Below are 21,311 nucleotides of genomic sequence, written 5' to 3'. Positions count from 1 at the left end.
CATGTAGGAGATTGGCTGCAGATGTTACAGAGCTGATGATGAACAGAAAAGTTTGGCTTGAGAAGTGTTTGAATCAACTAGCTGGGGCTTGGAAAAACTAGGAAGTGGCTGTGGATGTCAACCATGGGCGTCCATAGACACATTTAATACTCATAACAACAGCCATAACATTTGGACACGGCTGCAGTTACTGGCTAAAATGTCATTTGATGTCTGGTGCTAATATTTTGGCAAGAAAATCTTCTTGCTGAGGCAAACAATTCGTGACTCTGCAAGTGAGGACGAGCGATATAATGATGGGTACTCAGATTTGCTGTGTATTCCTGTGGATTTTTCCCACTTGAAGAAAAATTATGAAGGACAAAATAAATCCAAGCCAAACTTCCTGTCAAAATCCAAGCATCTCATCAACTTCGGACCTAAAAAGTATGTTGTAGCATTCTGGCATTGTTTCTAATAGCAGGAGGAATTACAATGGTGTGTTCTGTAGTCAAGTCAGCTCGTCAGAAGGAAACAAATGCAGGGCAACAGATCCAGAACTCATCAATATGCACGAGTACCTACAAAAAAATGGATTGCGACAAAAATTTGTGATGGAGAATGTGGTTGCATGCACGCTGTGATTTAGTTGGTTGCATGAAGTTCAGTCATCCAGAATAAATTTGAAGACATTGATTTTTCGGAGGACTTGTTCTATCAGATATTAAAGTCCAGCACGACATTGTTGGTGGTGACTGGCATGTTGACTTTTTCTGCTGCGGCAGATTTGAGAAGCTACTGGACGAGAGACAAGAACGGGAACGCCTTCTGGAGGAGGAGGAGAGACAACGGCAGCTGCTGAGAGAGAAAGAGGAAGAAGAGATGAGACTCAAGGAGCAGCTGAGGGTGTCGGCAGCCTCCCAGAGAGACGAGGCCCACTCCTCCATGAGTGACGAGGGGATCCTCACCCCGGATGACCTGGAAGAGTTTGACATGGAGAGGAAGCGCACCAGGACCATGGAGTCGGAAGAGTGAGTGTCATAGCCTGTCCAGATCAGGGATTAATGGCTACAGCTTGGATTCTGCCTTAGACACAGTAAAGAGCTGCAGGCATAGACAATAGTTGGATTTGGTGCCTCACTGGTTGATTGCACAGACATTATGATGTAGACTTTGTGGTTCTCATGCAGGTTCCATATCATTTGGTATACAGAACCAGAAAGAACTTGTAAAGATTAAAACCGTGATGTAATTAAACTAAACCATGGAGCTAGTTTCCCATTTTTGATTTACTGTGTTGTGCATTCCAGCCTCACGTTGTTATAGGTTCTAAATATGTGACACATACAAAATGAATTGACAAATTAGTTTCAGAAAGGCAGACTCAGGGTCACGAATGCAAAGCAGGATCAGTCTTGTACCTGATCTTTCCGTTTGAATCTGTTTTTCAGAAAGAGTTGGAGCAAGGGTGGGGACAGGAACCAGTCTGTAAATGAGAATGCCTCACTCGTTTTTGGGGGATTTCAAATCCTTTGATTTAGCTCTGTAGCCTCATGCTACTGAGTACATCCCTTTGAGTTGTGACCATTCTGGCTTCATGCAAGTCTAGTTCCTGCAACAAAAACGGTCACTTTGAGACCATAGTTGGGGTCTTTTTGTTTGCTTGCAATAATGAAGGATTAAAGTTTATCTTTTAATATCCAGAGACCACACTGCTTTTTGGAAAGCTGGCCCTTAGTGTGCCAATCATTTCAGTGATGTTTCATATTCCTCTGCCAAGGGTACATTTCTTCAGCGAAGGATAACATTCTTGCCAGTCACCCATTAACGGCAACTTTTCTTTGACGTAGGAGCAGTGGTATCCTGGATGGATCTGTGGGCTCTGACGAATTGCTTCTGGATGACGAGGCACCCAATAAGACGTCTACAGTCATCATAACGGACGAAGAGCAACCACCTGAGACTCCACCAATACTGACCGGGGTTCAAAGGTCAGGATCCAGGTAAATAATCTCTCAAATCGCACTGTACTTTCAAGCCATACAGTTAACTTCCCGTTACGAACGAGGTGGCCATTGCCATCGGTGTTGCTTGCTTCAAGTGCAGCACCCTTATATCGTTTTTGTAAACTAGGCGGAAGAGCTGTAAAAAGAAATTGATAGGCATGTGAACGATGCAAGTTTTACAACTTTCATTGCCTGTGACAACTGAATGTTTCTGCAGACAAACTGGTTCCTTTGGATTACGTTATAAATTCAGAAAAACAGTATGCAAAGAGGATTTGTCAAACAGCAAAATTACCTTTATGTACCACCATGATTTGGGGGTATTTGATTACAAACATTCAAAGCATGCATTGCTGTTTATGTAAAAGCTGACTGATTCTGGTGTCCGTTCTGGCACAGTGGTGATCCACCATACAAATATTGGTGGTGAAAAGAAATATGCTGAATAAAGTATGCGTTTCACCAGTGCTTGACAACGATTCCCCTTTGGATGTGTCCAAGAGACGGCCAGTGTTGGTGTCAGTGACGTGAATAGAGCACAGCTTATTGTAAGAGCTTCGTATCTGATTTCTCGTCTTTGGTGTGTCCCTCCACCCAGGGTGAAGGATCTGGCCTTTGCCTACCAGGAGCATATGCAGCGGAAACAGGACCAGCACCGACACTCACAAGATGACTCGGGCCGCGACTCGCAAGACATCCTGTACCCGCTGGAGGAGGCCGAGGACCAGGAAGATCAAAGGTTAACGGATGCGGACGGGCAAGTGGCATCGATGGAGACTAAGGAAATGGAAGTCGAGGAGAAGCAGGAGATTAAACTGAAGGTGGGTAGTGATTATACTGGTAATAGTTATAGTTAAAGATGGTTAACCGTGGTTTATGTGTTGCATGTAGTTGAAGTTAAATCTAGTTAGATGTTACTGCAAAGTATACCTAATGTGTGTTTTGAATAATTACATTGTCGAGGAAACAATAGAAACTTCTTTTTTAAATTTACCAATTTGTAACTGCTGGCCTGGACTTAGCAATTTCTAAACCATTGTTTTGGTGCATTAGTTCATAATAAAATGTTACCAACAGTTGCCAAATGTTTGCCTCAAAAAGTATGCTAGAGTTTAAAACTTTTGAATTGGTTTCTTATGCTTGGAATATGCTGTAATTTTCCTTGTTTTCATTATTACTAGTCAGCAAAACACTTTGACTGGAGCATCGGTGGTGACTTTAAATTTCGTTGTTTAATCTCAGCCTGTTAGTTCTGTTGTGTTACCAACCGAGCCACGCTCTGATGAGGATTCCTTAGTCAGCCAGACACCTTCACCTCGCTCCCCATTCCCTCCCGACCAAGACGCGGTGCCTACCACACCGGACTCCCCTGTGCCCAAGGACAGCGCCCTGGCCAAGGCCAAGCGCCACTTCAAGCGCCGCTTCATGCGCAAGCAGTCAGACCCCCAGCAGGCTGCTGCCGAGGTCCTTGGACTAGGCCCAGACAGCAGCAGCAACAGCAGTAGCAGCAAGCCGGGCAAGGCCAACCTGCAGCCCAAGCCCCATTCCCTCAAGCTGGACCGCAGGGTTCCGGAGGAACAGCAGCCATCGTCTGGAACAGCGGGATCCACCATGGGGCTGGTCGGCGGGAAGAAGATCCGTGGGGGCTCCAGCAACATGAGCATCCACGGTATGTCGCAGTGGAGGTACCCTACCAACAAGCTGGTGTCTGATGCTAGGGAGTTGCAACAGATGGACACATTCCTGTACAACAAGGTATGTAGAGGGGATGTTTTCGTTGAGCTGACCAAATGGTGCTGAGCACAGATAAGGGGCCAAATTCATAGAAGTGCTCAGCAAATTGATTTGTTTAGCAAAAGCAGGTTACCAACCAAAATGCCATGCATTGTTTATTGTTTTTTTGACTGGCTCTCCGCTTATTTTCGCTTTCACATCTTATGATTAGCACCTCAATGAAAATTGTGTCCATTTCAAACTGAGAATATTTTACGTTTTACGTTTACTTCGGAAGTTTTTTAAACACATCTTTGTTTACTGTGTAGAGATGTCCTTGCATGATGTTACCACAAAGCACAAACCTTTTCATTGAATGGATGTGTTTTTATATATGCTCTCATTGATGTTATTACATAGATGTTATTAATTTAATTCCGTCAGTATTTTTCGTCTTAATAGATGTTTTTTATTGAATTTAAATATTGTGAACTGGGGCCTTTTAGAGAACAGTTTTTATAAACTGAATGGGTTCCCCAGTATAAATGAGAAATAAATAAAGAAATGTATTCTTGAAATGTATTCATGGGAATGTGGTTCCATCAAATTTAGTTTTATCCCGATTGTGTCATCAACTTCCCAGAAGAGACACTGGAAAGATATTTTTGAAAAGTTGGCAGCCGACTTACTTGGCCCATTAGTGGTCTAAAATATCCACTTTTATTTGGATGACTAGATTCATGAGATGAAGAAGAAAGGCGGGAGTGACACGGCCGTGGATATGGTCTTCAAACAAGCCCTGAGTGAGTTCCGCCTGAACCTGATCAGCACCTACTCAGTAGCCATGCAGCAGGTAGGTATGACTCAGGCTTGGTGGTTGTGAAAGGACATCCCCCAACCCCAGACAGCTCATTGTTTCAGCTCAGTTTTGTGCTGCAGAATATATCAAATTGTCTAGTATGAGGCCAACAGTAAACATTGAAATGAGTGCACAGGTGTTTTTGGGGACAGCACAGCGAACTCTTATTCCATCAAAATACTTGGATGGGTGGCACAAGTGGCTAGAACATCAGGCTCTCACCTCTTATCACTGTTGTCCTGTGCTCGTTATTCGTTTGTTTGTTGAACCTCTCCTGTACCAAGAGGGTTTTTTTTTCCTGGGTATTCCAGTTTTCCTGCGTCTGCAAAAATCAATGCATACAATCTCTGGCTGTGCTTTTTGGGTGGATGCAAGACGATTTGCCGCGGTCTGAGGAGCCCCTTTACGCCTGCAGCTTGGCCACATTGTTGTCCAGTGTTTAAATGAACACATTATTATTGTTATTCTAAGCGGCTTCACGGTTCTTACTCTGCAGGAGGGCAACACCACCACCCTGATGTACAAGGACCTGATCTCCACCTTTGAAACGTCACTGGCCAATCATGTCAAGACGTCCAACAGCAAGACGCAGTTCCCCATCACGCTGGGCATCAACGCCTTCAGGGGTTTCCTGGACGAGTTCACCCAGCAGTACAAACCGGAAAAGAAGGTCAGTCAAGGATGAACAAAAGCAATCTCATCAGAATTCTGTGGTTAATGTAGCATCGTTTGCTAATTTGTTTGGTCCAGGCTCTGATCTAAAAATTGCTTAATCTTGCCCGTTTAGCTCAAGTAGTGTGCACATTTACATGGCCTTTCTTGGGGAGTCTAAAGTATGTGGTTTGAGGATTCTTTTTAAAAAAAAATATGTACCTATCCAGAATTTCAAAGCAAGGGATCTCGCTTGAGAAATTACATTTATATGGTTATCCGATCTGTCCTGACCTGTGCAACTATATTATACCTACACATTTGAACTTGCAGACAGGTGTGTTCTTGCTTGGCTAATGTTCAATCAAATACTCTTATGTCACCGTCAAAACGGGCTGTCTGTGTCCACTTCAGAGTTACGACAACAAACAATTCTCGTCATTGTTTGTTTCCTTGCAGTCCAAAGAGCAAAGGAAGAAGAAGAAAGACAAGGAGAAGGAGGAGGTCTTTGAGTACCTGGGACATCGGTTTGTAGCCGCCCAGTTCAGCATCCCAACGGCATGCGAGGTGTGCTCAGCGTTTCTCTGGCTCATGGAGAAAGGGCAAGTCTGTCAAGGTATGGAGAAGATTGAGGACTACAAGAGCCTGACTTGGCCCTGAGTTGATCCCGATCATTGGGCCTGGGTGACTTGTGTAAGAAACAAGCAGATTTCCACGTTTGGAGGATTGTGTGAAAGTTTTGAGTGGCGTGCATTGCATTATGGAGTAAGCTTTTCCCTCTCTGTGAAAACTGTAACTGTGAATTCATTTGTGTTGTTAGAAATCACATGCTAAAGAGCAGTTACACTTCACAGAGACCCCACATCAACAATTCTTAAGGGTTCATCTGCAGAATTTCTTGAAGGTTTAGTTTTATGGGGCCGAGGAACTTTGGAGCACGCTCTAAACAGAATCATAACTTCTTGACACAATTACAAACTGATTCAGAATATCTTAAAGTCACCCAAACCTGTGAATGTTATGAGGAGTGTATTGTTGCATTCAATCCATTATTTGTCATCAATCATTTCAAACTTTCCAACAGTGACACATGTTGAGCCTCTCAAAAAAAAAGTGAGAATGCCTAATGAAGTTGTTCGGACGTGTGTTGTTTCCCTTCTCCAGTGTGTAAGTTTACCTGCCACAAGAAATGTTGTACCAAGGCCAGCATACTGTGTAAGGGGAAGCCCCAAGCCAAGGTAACGGGCAAGGTGATTGGTGCACGGCTAGAAACCTTGGTAACGGCAGACAGCAACATACCCATGGTAAGAATATTTTATGGCATTGGTTTTGACTTTTGGTCGTACTTTCTGTTGTGTTCTGTTGTCAGTCCTGGCCACTGCACCTGCTCTGAGGAAAGTGTTTAGTTGCTGTTTTTGTCACAAGGCATTAGAACCCTGAGAGCTAGGAGAGTTTAGGAATCTGCTAAATCAATGCTGGAAATCTTAGTTGGTAGACCTCCCATTTGGTATCCCAGCGGTCCTAGGTTCGAATCCATACTCAGCTGATTTCTTGTTGTCCCATGCCTCAGGTCCTTGAGCATTGTCTGAGCATCATTGAGCTGAAGGGGCTGTTCACAGAGGGTATCTATCGCAGGCCGGGCCCTGAGGCTAAGGTCAAGGAACTTAAACACCTCATCAACACAGAGCCTGGTAAGCAGAGGAAAGCCGAGAGGGGTCAGAACAATGGAAAGGGTTCCAAAATATAATGGACACTTCTTAAAAACTGATCTGCGGTGGCAACATTGATGGAAAGGACCTGAATCTAAGAAGACATAGAAACCAGAATACGAAATAAGTTTGAATAAAGCTTTGAAATTATTCAGGCAGGGGAATCCAATCCCAAAGGTGACGACTGGATTTTTTTATCGGCTAGTGGTGTCAGGGCCTCAAAAATGCTTCCTGCAGGAAAATTTCTGGAAAGTGAAAGGGGGGGGGGTAATTTTTGTGTTGAAACATTGAAGATGGTTCATTTCCCATCCCAAATGGAGAAATAGACATTGTTGAATCAGGAAAATTCTTGGCTCTGGAATGATGCTTGTAGTGAACAGGTTTGTTCAGAATTACTTGAATTATTGTTTTGTATTCATTCATGGTTAATGAAAAAGGATACTAGGAATCTTGACAACTCAATTCGTGTTGAGTCAGTGGATTGATTGCCACAAATGTCCGAAATTTTGTTATCATGGGTCATTCATCTTTGTCATATTTTGTCCCTTGCTTTGTCAGATTTGGACCAGATTGACCTGGACAACTGCAACATGCTGGTCATCGCCCAGGTTGTCAAGTCCTTCTTCCGGGAGATGCCGGAGCCCCTGCTGACCTTTGAACTCTACGAGGAGTTCCTGCGAGCGGTGGAGATACCGGACCACCGGGGCCGGCTCCTGTCCCTCCAGGACACCATCAACAAGCTCCCCACCGCAAACTTTGACCTCTTTGAGAGGCTAGTGTTCCACCTGGCCAGGTGAGAGGGTTCTTCTTGATTGCAGAATAGTTTATGAAGCACTGATTTTGTGGCACCGCATAGGAAATCCCTGAAAATCAGCATACCTGAGTGTATTTGGTTCTATAGTTACCCCAACACCCATGATAGTTTCCTCAGGGGCCTTCCAGAATCTTCAATCTTCTACCGCTTTGTAGGAATGCAGTGGCACTCTCCTTGTACCTCAGCATATAAAGACTTCTAGGTCTCCTGAAACACTAGTGGATGTCTCCACCCTTTTCAATCCTGCGTGTGTCCAGGGTCTTGTAAATCCTGTACACTTGTCAAAAGCCTTCTGGTGGAATTGTTGCAACACAACAAATAAAGTGATCAAATGTGATCTAAAACAGTATTGATTTTTTTTTTTTCCGTTTTGGTTCATTCTTCTCTTTGCAGGGTATGCCTGTATGAGAATTACAACCGGATGTCACCCAACAGCTTGAGTATTGTGTTTGCCCCATGCGTGCTGAAGAGCCCCAAGCAGATGTCCCCCTGGGAATCTTTGCAAGATGTCTCCAAACAGGCTCTGTAAGTTGGTCCCTCTCTTTGGCTGGCTATCTGTCTCCAACTCAGTGGATTGTGCTTTACATGCTTGCTACCTTTCCTTGGTAGAGTCTCACTCTCAAAGTTCAAAATTTTAAGCATTGCTGTTAGCTGAAGATGTTTCAGGCCAACATGTGCACAGTCAGGTGTGTTAAGCCTGAAAATATCTTAAGTTGTGCACATTCCATAGAAAATCAATTGCCTGTACTCTTGTAATGCAGGCATGTGAACAGTCACACAGCTCCTCCTCTAGTTGATACTTTTAATCCATTTGTCTCACTGCTGCCCCAAACCACCCTGCCTGTTACTCCCTGCACTGCCCTAAACCACCCCGCCTGTTACTCCCTGTATACTGCCCCAAACCACCCTGCCTGTTACTCCCTGCACTGCCCTAAACCACCCTGCCTGTTACTCCCTGCACTGCCCTAAACCACCCTGCCTGTTACTCCCTGCACTGCCCTAAACCACCCCGCCTGTTACTCCCTGTATACTGCCCCAAACCACCCTGCCTGTTACTCCCTGCACTGCCCTAAACCACCCTGCCTGTTACTCCCTGCACTGCCCCAAACCACCCAGCCTGTTACTCCCTGCACTGCCCCAAACCACCCTGCCTGTTCCTCCCTGCACTGCCCCAAACCACCCAGCCTGTTACTCCCTGCACTGCCCCAAACCACCCAGCCTGTTACTCCCTGTAATGCCCCAAACCACCCTGCCTGTTACTCCCTGTATACTGCCCCAAACCACCCTGCCTGTTACTCCCTGCACTGCCCTAAACCACCCTGCCTGTTACTCCCTGCACTGCCCTAAACCACCCTGCCTGTTACTCCCTGCACTGCCCTAAACCACCCTGCCTGTTACTCCCTATATACTGCCTCAAACCACCCTGCCTGTTACTCCCTGCACTGCCCCAAACCACCCTGCCTGTTACTCCCTGCACTGCCCCAAACCACCCTGCCTGTTACTCCCTGTACTGCCCCAAACCACCCTGCCTGTTACTCCCTGCACTGCCCCAAACCACCCTGCCTGTTACTCCCTGTATACTGCCTCAAACCACCCTGCCTGTTACTCCCTGCACTGCCCCAAACCACCCTGCCTCTTACTCCCTGCACTGCCCCAAACCACCCTGCCTGTTACTCCCTGCACTGCCCCAAACCACCCTGCCTGTTACTCTCTGCACTGCCCTAAACCACCCTGCCTGTTACTCCCTGTATACTGCCTCAAACCACCCTGCCTGTTACTCCCTGCACTGCCCTCAAACCACCCTACCTGTTACTCCCTGCACTGCCCTAAACCACCCTGCCTGTTACTCCCTGTACTGCCCCAAACCACCCCGCCTGTTACTCCCTGCACTGCCCCAAACCACCCTGCCTGTTACTCCCTGCACTGCCCTAAACCACCCAGCCTGTTACTCCCTGTATACTGCCTCAAACCACCCTGCCTGTTACTCCCTGCACTGCCCCAAACCACCCTGCCTGTTACTCCCTGCACTGCCCCAAACCACCCTGCCTGTTACTCCCTGCACTGCCCCAAACCACCCCGCCTGTTACTCCCTGTATACTGCCTCAAACCACCCTGCCTGTTACTCCCTGCACTGCCCCAAACCACCCTGCCTGTTACTCCCTGCACTGCCCCAAACCACCCTGCCTGTTACTCCCTGCACTGCCCCAAACCACCCTGCCTGTTACTCCCTGCACTGCCCCAAACCACCCTGTCTGTTACTCCCTGCACTGCCCCAAACCACCCTGCCTGTTACTCCCTGCACTGCCCTAAACCACCCAGCCTGTTACTCCCTGTATACTGCCCCAAACCACCCTGCCTGTTACTCCCTGCACTGCCCCAAACCACCCTGCCTGTTACTCCCTGTACTGCCCCAAACCACCCTGCCTGTTACTCCCTGTATACTGCCTCAAACCACCCTGCCTGTTACTCCCTGCACTGCCCCAAACCACCCTGCCTGTTACTCCCTGCACTGCCCCAAACCACCCTGCCTGTTACTCCCTGTACTGCCCCAAACCACCCTGCCTGTTACTCCCTATATACTGCCTCAAACCACCCTGCCTGTTACTCCCTGCACTGCCCCAAACCACCCTGCCTGTTACTCCCTGCACTGCCCCAAACCACCCTGCCTGTTACTCCCTGCACTGCCCCAAACCACCCTGCCTGTTACTCCCTATATACTGCCTCAAACCACCCTGCCTGTTACTCCCTGTACTGCCCCAAACCACCCTGCCTGTTACTCCCTGTACTGCCCCAAACCACCCTGCCTGTTACTCCCTGTACTGCCCCAAACCACCCTGCCTGTTACTCCCTGCACTGCCCCCAAACCACCCTGCCTGTTACTCCCTGCACTGCCCTAAACCACCCTGCCTGTTACTCCCTGCACTGCCCTAAACCACCCTGCCTGTTACTCCCTGTACTGCCCCCAAACCACCCTGCCTGTTACTCCCTGTACTGCCCCAAACCACCCTGCCTGTTACTCCCTGCACTGCCCCCAAACCACCCTGCCTGTTACTCCCTGCACTGCCCCAAACCACCCTGCCTGTTACTCCCTGCACTGCCCTAAACCACCCTGCCTGTTACTCCCTGCACTGCCCTAAACCACCCTGCCTGTTACTCCCTGTACTGCCCCAAACCCCCCTGCCTGTTACTCCCTATATACTGCCCCAAACCACCCTGCCTGTTACTCCCTGTACTGCCCCAAACCACCCTGCCTGTTACTCCCTGTATACTGCCTCAAACCACCCTGCCTGTTACTCCCTGTACTGCCCTAAACCACCCTGCCTGTTACTCCCTGTATACTGCCTCAAACCACCCTGCCTGTTACTCCCTGCACTGCCCCAAACCACCCTGCCTGTTACTCCCTGCACTGCCCCAAACCACCCTGCCTGTTGCTCCCTGTACTGCCCCAAACCACCCTGCCTGTTACTCCCTGTATACTGCCCCAAACCACCCTGCCTGTTACTCCCTGTATACTGCCCCAAACCACCCTGCCTGTTACTCCCTGTATACTGCCTCAAACCACCCTGCCTGTTACTCCCTGCACTGCCCCAAACCACCCTGCCTGTTACTCCCTGTATACTGCCTCAAACCACCCTGCCTGTTACTCACTGCACTGCCCCAAACCACCCCGCCTGTTCCACCCTGTATACTGCCTCAAACCACCCTGCCTCTTACTCCCTGCACTGCCCTAAACCACCCTGCCTGTTACTCCCTGTATACTGCCTCAAACCACCCTGCCTGTTACTCCCTGTACTGCCCCAAACCACCCTGCCTGTTACTCCCTGCACTGCCCTAAACCACCCTGCCTGTTACTCCCTGTATACTGCCTCAAACCACCCTGCCTGTTACTCCCTGTACTGCCCCAAACCACCCAGCCTGTTACTCCCTGCACTGCCCTAAACCACCCCGCCTGTTACTCCCTGTATACTGCCCCAAACCACCCTGCCTGTTACTCCCTGCACTGCCCCAAACCACCCTGCCTGTTACTCCCTGCACTGCCCTAAACCACCCTGCCTGTTACTCCCTGCACTGCCATAAACCACCCTGCCTGTTACTCCCTGTATACTGCCCCAAACCACCCTGCCTGTTACTCCCTGCACTGCCCTAAACCACCCTGCCTGTTACTCCCTGCACTGCCCTAAACCACCCCGCCTGTTACTCCCTGTATACTGCCCCAAACCACCCTGCCTGTTACTCCCTGCACTGCCCCAAACCACCCTGCCTGTTACTCCCTGCACTGCCCCAAACCACCCTGCCTGTTACTCCCTGTATACTGCCTCAAACCACCCTGCCTGTTACTCCCTGTACTGCCCCACACCACCCTCCCTGTTCCTCCCTGCACTCCCCCAAACCACCCCGCCTGTTACTCCCTGTATACTGCCTCAAACCACCCTGCCTGTTACTCCCTGTCCTGCCCCACACCACCCTGCCTGTTACTCCCTGTATACTGCCTCAAACTACCCTGCCTGTTACTCCCTGCACTGCCCCAAACCACCCTGCCTGTTACTCCCTGCACTGCCCCAAACCACCCTGCCTGTTACTCCCTGCACTGCCCTAAACCACCCTGCCTGTTACTCCCTGCACTGCCCTAAACCACCCTGCCTGTTACTCCCTGTACTGCCCCAAACCACCCTGCCTGTTACTCCCTGTATACTGCCCCAAACCACCCTGCCTGTTACTCCCTGCACTGCCCTAAACCACCCTGCCTGTTACTCCCTGTACTGCCCCAAACCACCCTGCCTGTTACTCCCTGCACTGCCCCAAACCACCCTGCCTGTTACTCCCTGAACTGCCCCAAACCACCCTGCCTGTTACGCCCTGCACTGCCCCAAACCACCCTGTCTTATACTCCCTATGTACTGCCTCAAACCACCCTGCCTGTTACTCCCTGCACTGCCCCCAAACCACCCTGCCTGTTACTCCCTGCACTGCCCTAAACCACCCTGCCTGTTACTCCCTGTACTGCCCCAAACCACCCCGCCTGTTACTCCCTGCACTGCCCCAAACCACCCTGCCTGTTACTCCCTGCACTGCCCTAAACCACCCAGCCTGTTACTCCCTGTATACTGCCTCAAACCACCCTGCCTGTTACTCCCTGCACTGCCCCAAACCACCCTGCCTGTTACTCCCTGCACTGCCCCAAACCACCCTGCCTGTTACTCCCTGCACTGCCCCAAACCACCCTGCCTGTTACTCCCTGTATACTGCCTCAAACCACCCTGCCTGTTACTCCCTGCACTGCCCCAAACCACCCTGCCTGTTACTCCCTGCACTGCCCCAAACCACCCTGCCTGTTACTCCCTGCACTGCCCCAAACCACCCTGCCTGTTACTCCCTGCACTGCCCCAAACCACCCTGTCTGTTACTCCCTGCACTGCCCCAAACCACCCTGCCTGTTACTCCCTGCACTGCCCTAAACCACCCAGCCTGTTACTCCCTGTATACTGCCCCAAACCACCCTGCCTGTTACTCCCTGCACTGCCCCAAACCACCCTGCCTGTTACTCCCTGTACTGCCCCAAACCACCCTGCCTGTTACTCCCTGTATACTGCCTCAAACCACCCTGCCTGTTACTCCCTGCACTGCCCCAAACCACCCTGCCTGTTACTCCCTGCACTGCCCCAAACCACCCTGCCTGTTACTCCCTGTACTGCCCCAAACCACCCTGCCTGTTACTCCCTATATACTGCCTCAAACCACCCTGCCTGTTACTCCCTGCACTGCCCCAAACCACCCTGCCTGTTACTCCCTGCACTGCCCCAAACCACCCTGCCTGTTACTCCCTGCACTGCCCCAAACCACCCTGCCTGTTACTCCCTATATACTGCCTCAAACCACCCTGCCTGTTACTCCCTGTACTGCCCCAAACCACCCTGCCTGTTACTCCCTGTACTGCCCCAAACCACCCTGCCTGTTACTCCCTGTACTGCCCCAAACCACCCTGCCTGGTACTCCCTGTACTGCCCCCAAACCACCCTGCCTGTTACTCCCTGCACTGCCCTAAACCACCCTGCCTGTTACTCCCTGCACTGCCCTAAACCACCCTGCCTGTTACTCCCTGTACTGCCCCCAAACCACCCTGCCTGTTACTCCCTGTACTGCCCCAAACCACCCTGCCTGTTACTCCCTGCACTGCCCCCAAACCACCCTGCCTGTTACTCCCTGCACTGCCCTAAACCACCCTGCCTGTTACTCCCTGCACTGCCCTAAACCACCCTGCCTGTTACTCCCTGCACTGCCCTAAACCACCCTGCCTGTTACTCCCTGTACTGCCTCAAACCACCCTGCCTGTTACTCCCTGTATACTGCCTCAAACCACCCTGCCTGTTACTCCCTGTACTGCCCTAAACCACCCTGCCTGTTACTCCCTGTATACTGCCTCAAACCACCCTGCCTGTTACTCCCTGTATACTGCCTCAAACCACCCTGCCTGTTACTCCCTGTATACTGCCCCAAACCACCCTGCCTGTTACTCCCTGCACTGCCCCAAACCACCCTGCCTGTTACTCCCTGCACTGCCCCAAACCACCCTGCCTGTTACTCCCTGTATACTGACCCAAACCACCCTGCCTGTTACTCCCTGTATACTGACCCAAACCACCCTGCCTGTTACTCCCTGTATACTGCCTCAAACCACCCTGCCTGTTACTCCCTGTATACTGACCCAAACCACCCTGCCTGTTACTCCCTGTACTGCCCCAAACCACCCTGCCTGCTACTCCCTGTATACTGCCTCACACCACCCTTCCTGTTACTCCCCGCGCTCCCCCAAACCCCCCCGCCTGTTACTTCCTGTATACTGCCTCAAACCACCCTGCCTGTTACTCCCTGCACTGCCCCAAACCACCCTGCCTGTTACTCCCTGTATACTGCCTCAAACCACCCTGCCTGTTACTCCCTGTACTGCCCCAAACCACCCTGCCTGTTACTCCCTGCACTGCCCTAAACCACCCTGCCTGTTACTCCCTGTATACTGCCTCAAACCACCCTGCCTGTTACTCCCTGTACTGCCCCAAACCACCCAGCCTGTTACTCCCTGCACTGCCCTAAACCACCCCGCCTGTTACTCCCTGTATACTGCCCCAAACCACCCTGCCTGTTCCTCCCTGCACTGCCCCAAACCACCCTGCCTGTTACTCCCTGCACTGCCCTAAACCACCCTGCCTGTTACTCCCTGCACTGCCCTAAACCACCCTGCCTGTTACTCCCTGTATACTGCCCCAAACCACCCTGCCTGTTACTCCCTGCACTGCCCTAAACCACCCTGCCTGTTACTCCCTGCACTGCCCTAAACCACCCCGCCTGTTACTCCCTGTATACTGCCCCAAACCACCCTGCCTGTTACTCCCTGCACTGCCCCAAACCACCCTGCCTGTTACTCCCTGCACTGCCCCAAACCACCCTGCCTGTTACTCCCTATATACTGCCTCAAACCACCCTGCCTGTTACTCCCTGTACTGCCCCAAACCACCCTGCCTGTTACTCCCTGCACTGCCCCAAACCACCCCGCCTGTTACTCCCTGTATACTGCCTCAAACCACCCTGCCTGTTACTCCCTGTACTGCCCCAAACCACCCTGCCTGTTACTCCCTGTATACTGCCTCAAACCACCCTGCCTGTTACTCCCTGCACTGCCCCAAACCACCCTGCCTGTTACTCCCTGCACTGCCCCAAACCACCCTGCCTGTTACTCCCTGCACTGCCCTAAACCACCCTGCCTGTTACTCCCTGCACTGCCCTAAACCACCCTGCCTGTTACTCCCTGTACTGCCCCAAACCACCCTGCCTGTTACTCCCTGTATACTGCCCCAAACCACCCTGCCTGTTACTCCCTGCACTGCCCTAAACCACCCTGCCTGTTACTCCCTGCACTGCCCTAAACCACCCCGCCTGTTACTCCCTGTATACTGCCCCAAACCACCCTGCCTGTTACTCCCTGCACTGCCCTAAACCACCCTGCCTGTTACTCCCTGCACTGCCCTAAACCACCCCGCCTGTTACTCCCTGCACTGCCCCAAACTACCCTGCCTGTTACTCCCTATATACTGCCTCAAACCACCCTGCCTGTTACTCCCTGCACTGCCCCAAACCACCCTGCCTGTTACTCCCTGCACTGCCCCAAACCACCCTGCCTGTTACTCCCTGCACTGCCCTAAACCACCCCGCCTGTTACTCCCTGTATACTGCCCCAAACCACCCTGCCTGTTACTCCCTGCACTGCCCTAAACCACCCTGCCTGTTACTCCCTGCACTGCCCTAAACCACCCCGCCTGGTACTCCCTGCACTGCCCCAAACTACCCTGCCTGTTACTCCCTATATACTGCCTCAAACCACCCTGCCTGTTACTCCCTGCACTGCCCCAAACCACCCCGCCTGTTACTCCCTGCACTGCCCTAAACCACCCTGGCTGTTCCTCCCTGCACTGCCCCAAACCACCCTGCCTGTTACTCCCTGCACTGCCCCAAACCACCCTGCCTGTTACTCCCTGTACTGCCCTAAACCACCCTGCCTGTTACTCCCTGCACTGCCCCAAACCACCCTGCCTGTTACTCCCTGCACTGCCCCCAAACTACCCTGCCTGTCACTCGCTCTCCTGGCCCAAACTACCCAGCCTGTTACTCCCTTTTACTGGAAATAAATTTTACGTAAAACGAAGAAGTAAATTGCATTAAAGGGCCCATGGAGTGAATTCATCTGGGATACTCTTTTGTATGTCTTTATATTCCCCTTCATTGTTTAAAAACTATTTTACCTCCTCTTTGGGGTTGACCACTTGCTGCCGGGGAACCCGTTTCCAACACCATGGGTTTATACACAGAGCCATGGTGCCCGAAATTGTACATTTTTCTGTTCAAATTGTGAATCCTAAATTTATTTGATGAAAACATTCCTGAGAAAGGCCAACTCATTGGCTTATTGCCATGTACCGGTACTTTAACAGAAAGAAATGTAGGATTGAAATGCTATTTTAAGCAGGGAAAACTGTTTATTTCAATCAGGAGAAATGCTGTTCCCTTCAGAAATATCCTGGGAATAGGCCCATATTAGAATGTAGGCCCAAATGGAAATTTTGTTCCCAACTTCTAGTGTTTCCGATAGGAACAGCTTATTCCATGTTGCTAATTCCTAACAAGACTGCTTTGTGTTGCAAATTGAGCATTCAGAATGGAGACGATTATTCAGAATTGTTTATTTTTCAATTAGATGCCTTGAAGTCATTATCAAGGAGAAGTTGGTGAAACTAAAGACCACGCTGCGAGACATCGACACATTGGAGCGTGCTTCTACGTCAGCCTCACTGAAACTCTCTGACCTACGCAAGAGGGTAAGTCTAGGCCTTTTTTCCTTTCAAATAGTACATTATCAAAAAAGAGCGTACAGCTTTGTGCCATAGTGTAGAATTTATGCAGTGCAAATGCTGTGCAACTGTAATCAGTCTCACAAAACTTGGTACAGTGTTGCCATGCCAACAATTACAGCTTTTACTGCGACCATTAATGCATTCCAATTCAGACTGATCACAAAAAAAAATTGTTGTCAAATTTACTTTAAGAGAGGTTTTGTCTCTGGGAATTGTGGGCCTCTTGCAGAGTCATTTGTGGCAAAACAAAACAAAACCACTCCATGAATCTCGGTTTTAACAGTGACCAGTGTTAGAGATGATAGCAATTCAGAGGGACAAGTGCCCAAGCAGTATTTCAAGTAGTTCAAATTTTGCAAATTGTTTCATGTCAAAGTTTGTTTTGACATTTGGTATACAGATAAATATGGATACCTTTATTTCATACCATGGACTTCAATCTCGGGTAGATGGCTAGAATCTATCCATTCGTGCCCCATTGCTGTATCATCCCCACAATTTCGTAAGCATAGAAGATACCGATGATTATCTCCTCAACTCTAAATGATCGCTTGATTTCAGTTCAGTTGTATTTTTCAAAAGGGAAAGAACAGAGCCCCCCTCTTCGGTGTTAAATTAACCACGAATGAATATGAATTGATATATGTGTATTTACAACTTTCTTTTGTAAGCAGCACCAATAATTTCCTGTCCCCTTGAATGTCTGAAGTTCGTAAAATTGGAGACTTGTCAGCATCATCTGCCTGTTTCAAAAGACACTGGTTTCATAAAGAAGGATCCATTCCATAGGGATTTTTAATGGCTCTTAACCTTGATCATTAGGTCGTAATAAACTTAAATAGTTTTGCCGATATAAAAAAAGGATTTAAGTTATTTAAAAGAGATGATCTTTTGTTCTGGGATTATTTTAGTACTGGTTGATACAGCAGGTTAATGAGGTTACTGTCACCTTTTTATTGCTGTGAGCAGTTCATTCACTTGTGGAAACTTGCATCATATTGAAATTTGGTTGATGCCATGGTCATTTGGTTGTGAACTCTGGTCATACATAAGACTCACTGAAATCAGCCACAATGGGAGGGTAGCGTGTTAGTCATGGACATGTGGTTTCCTTTTACGTGTATGCCGCTCCGTCTGTTGTTCCTCCATTCACTGAGGTGGCAGGATAAACTTTCCTGGAGCTGTTTGTGTTAATGGTCAGCTGGTTTTGTTGGTCATTTTATTTTTGAACATTGGTAAAATCCAGTCTTGTGACCAAGCACAAATGGGGATCACAAGGTTAGCGTCAATGCATTTGGCTTTCATTGTCCTGACAAGGAAATCCACTAAACTTTAAAGAGAGCATTTATGACAGACATCCTCTGGAATAGCAGTTATCCTACAATTGCAGTACGTTGCTTGCTTGTTTCTACTTTTACTCTAAAATGCAGTGAGTAAGGTTTCGTGTTAACATGCAAGAGCCTACTTTCATTTTGTTGAATATTTCATCATTGCTGTTTTTTCTGTGGTCTGAGGCACTCATCAGATAGTCAGGAACCACCCCTGTTGCACTACCAATACAACATTGGCGCACATTGGGGATTAGACAGAGGATACAATTGTGTCACACACGAGTGTGTTTAACTTAGTAAATCCAAACAGTGTAAACATGTATGTAAGAGGAGTGCAGGGATTTTCAGATGAAGGCCTGTGATGAAAACGTCTTTGTTTTAATTGAACATAGAGATCAACACTTTGTGATACCCATCATGGTCCAATTAATTCATCACTCATTAAAAGTGCCCTAAATATGTATGTAAAGTTTCCTGTTATCTGTTTTTTTTTTCTTTTACTCGCACTTCCCTTGCGTGGGAAAGAATCAAACCCAACGTATTTCAGTATCTCAGGATAACAACACGCTATTTTTGGTGTGTTCTGCTCATGCTTTACACAAGTTGTGCCACCCAGGAACTTAGTTATGAGGTTAATGCTACCAAGTCATACTCCAAGTTGTAGCAACGTCATATACTCAGTCGTATAATAGATGTTGCATCATGTACGTGTAGTGTCTGAATACAGCGATGGTGACAAAGCATATATATACGGCTGCATATAGTTTTGATAGTCTGTGACTGAAATTAAATATAGATAGATGTAATTGAAGTCAATAAATAATAAATAAATGCAGGAGGGATGTACAGGAGTAAAAAAAAGTTGGAAAAAAAGGAGAGAGGAAGACAAAGAACCCCCACAAGTATATCCACTGCACTGTGCATCATCTCCTAAGGAATTCTGAAACCAGTTTGTTTGATGTTTCATTGTGTATTACACATGTAGCTGGCCTTACACATCATACAATTTACATCTTTTTCATCAGCACTAAAGATTTGAAAGCTTTCCCCAGACTGAACTTCCTTTCACTGTATTCTTTGTGTCCGTATTTGGGGAGTTCAGGGATAAATTCTACTTTTGTTCTATGCATCACTTGATATTGAAAGCTCTCCTGATGAGATTTTTTGCGACCCTTCAATCCGGAGGTTGTACGTTCCATATTTGGAGAGCTTGCTTGATGTACATTTGGTACATGTGTCCAGTACCCAACCACAGCTGGTGTTTCATTGCACTAGGACTTCCACCTGGAAGAAGATAAAATTGCCAAGACTGGTTCTTCCCCGTATTGTTTGCATTTCCCCCCTCTTTTTCTGTCCTGTCCTTGTCTTGTCAAATCAGGAAATAAACATTTGGAGGAAGGAAGCACTCACAACCTGTTTAGCTACTCTGCCTTTCCGGTATCAACCTGTTTTCTGGGAGGTTTTGAAACAGTGCCTGTGTCTAATGTGCTTTGTGAATAAGCGTCATCTCTGGTTTTTATAGGCAGTGAGGACGGTTGTGGTTTTTCCCCATACTCTTGCCTTTATGAGATGTGCATGTGGGGTGGTATGATCATTGCCATTTCTGGACTTGGTATCAGGTTGTTGTCAGTACTAGAGAAACTGCTCAGTACGTGTAAAGTTGTGATTGCGATTGGTGGTGAACGGCTGTTGAGTTCCTGCGATACTCATAGCTTTGGTTCATTATTGTTGGTCATCTGCGGTACATCAGACTTCTGCTTGCAGACGAGACAGAGAGTGGTTCAAATCGTGGTGTATTGCAGAACATTGCATTTGCTGTGCCTCCTGGTACAGTAAGTGCCATAGACCATGCATGTACACTGCTAATGTTGAACAAGACAATCACGTCGGAAAGATCCATAGACTTCTGTTTGCCAACATTGGATATCACAGTCAACAGCATTCTCTTACTTTGGACTGTGCTTAAGGTTTTGCTGCCCAGCTAGAAAAAAGTGCAATAGTGTGCACGGGACGTTGCCACAGATACGTGACTGTGTCTAGCACCAGTATCTACTCCGTTTCACTTATACAAAAATCAAGAGGATCAGCCTGCTTTTGTGCTATTGGAACTCAGTGACCTCAAGAGATAAACGTTCGGTGGGGAGAACTCAATCCCCAGACTGATTTTTTTTTCCCCGAGCGGTGGCATTCGGAAAGACAGATCATCCATTATTTCCCCCCGTCCTCCTTCTTGAATCATGGGGCTTAACCTGAGCTCTTGTTTCTGCCCGTCCCCCCAGCAGAAGGACACCCTCAGCCAGCAGGACCTGCGCAAGAGCAAGACTGTCCCGGAGGGGGTGGAGGAGCCCACCGAAAGGCAGGGTGGGGAGGTTGAAGAGGTCGGCGAGGATGCCGGTAGGACAACGAGCGATGGACATACAGAGCTGGAGGAAGTGCTCAAGGACAGAATACGAACTCTGGAGAAAGAAAAGTCAGTCCCAGGTTTTATTTAAAGTTTCTTGGAAGGACCGATCTTGTTTTAGTATAACTATTCCTGTACATGGAGCTTGTGTACACCAGATATTGATTTTTTTTCTCCTGTTCAATTTTTTATACATCAGTTTTGTTTTGATATTTTGCTTTGAGTTGCCTCCAAACATTTTACATTTTGATTGACTAAAATTTGGTTTTTGACTTGTATTCTCACAAATAGTTATTAAGGGAGCTCTCGGTCTTGTTATTTTCTGCAGAGAAAAAACTCTTAGTCTTGGGGAAAAAATGCACAAATTGTGAAAGCGAAACGAGATTTCATCTCATGGCAGAGGCAGTGAGATCGTCATGAGTTTTGAAGTTCTGAATTTTAGACATT

General features: G+C 48.4%; 1 protein-coding gene across 6 annotated transcripts in view; it reads left to right on the top strand.

The window, feature by feature from the left end:
- Positions 1-21,311, top strand: part of LOC110986797 (unconventional myosin-IXb-like) — a 78,228-nt gene that overhangs the window by 52,746 nt on the left and 4,171 nt on the right. For 3 of the 6 annotated variants that reach the window (XM_087136533.1, XM_087136528.1, XM_087136532.1), the window contains 13 exons: positions 765-1,010; positions 1,830-1,982; positions 2,584-2,806; positions 3,228-3,740; positions 4,435-4,551; positions 5,054-5,227; positions 5,668-5,824; positions 6,373-6,512; positions 6,779-6,899; positions 7,476-7,710; positions 8,125-8,256; positions 16,976-17,096; positions 20,743-20,933. In XM_087136533.1, the coding sequence (XP_086992659.1) occupies positions 765-1,010; positions 1,830-1,982; positions 2,584-2,806; positions 3,228-3,740; positions 4,435-4,551; positions 5,054-5,227; positions 5,668-5,824; positions 6,373-6,512; positions 6,779-6,899; positions 7,476-7,710; positions 8,125-8,256; positions 16,976-17,096; positions 20,743-20,933 (2,523 nt within the window). The remainder of the gene's footprint in view (positions 1-764; positions 1,011-1,829; positions 1,983-2,583; positions 2,807-3,227; positions 3,741-4,434; positions 4,552-5,053; positions 5,228-5,667; positions 5,825-6,372; positions 6,513-6,778; positions 6,900-7,475; positions 7,711-8,124; positions 8,257-16,975; positions 17,097-20,742; positions 20,934-21,311) is intronic. The other 3 variants (XM_087136529.1, XM_087136534.1, XM_087136531.1) reach the window with 2 other exon arrangements.

This window comes from Acanthaster planci, linkage group LG05 (assembly GCF_054643075.1).
Source record: "Acanthaster planci isolate LZ-2023a linkage group LG05, COTS_SCS, whole genome shotgun sequence".
In the NCBI taxonomy this organism is placed as follows: Eukaryota; Metazoa; Echinodermata; class Asteroidea; order Valvatida; family Acanthasteridae; genus Acanthaster; species Acanthaster planci.
The sequence above is the reverse complement of the archived record's forward strand: the minus strand, read 5'-3'. Positions and strand labels throughout refer to the sequence as shown.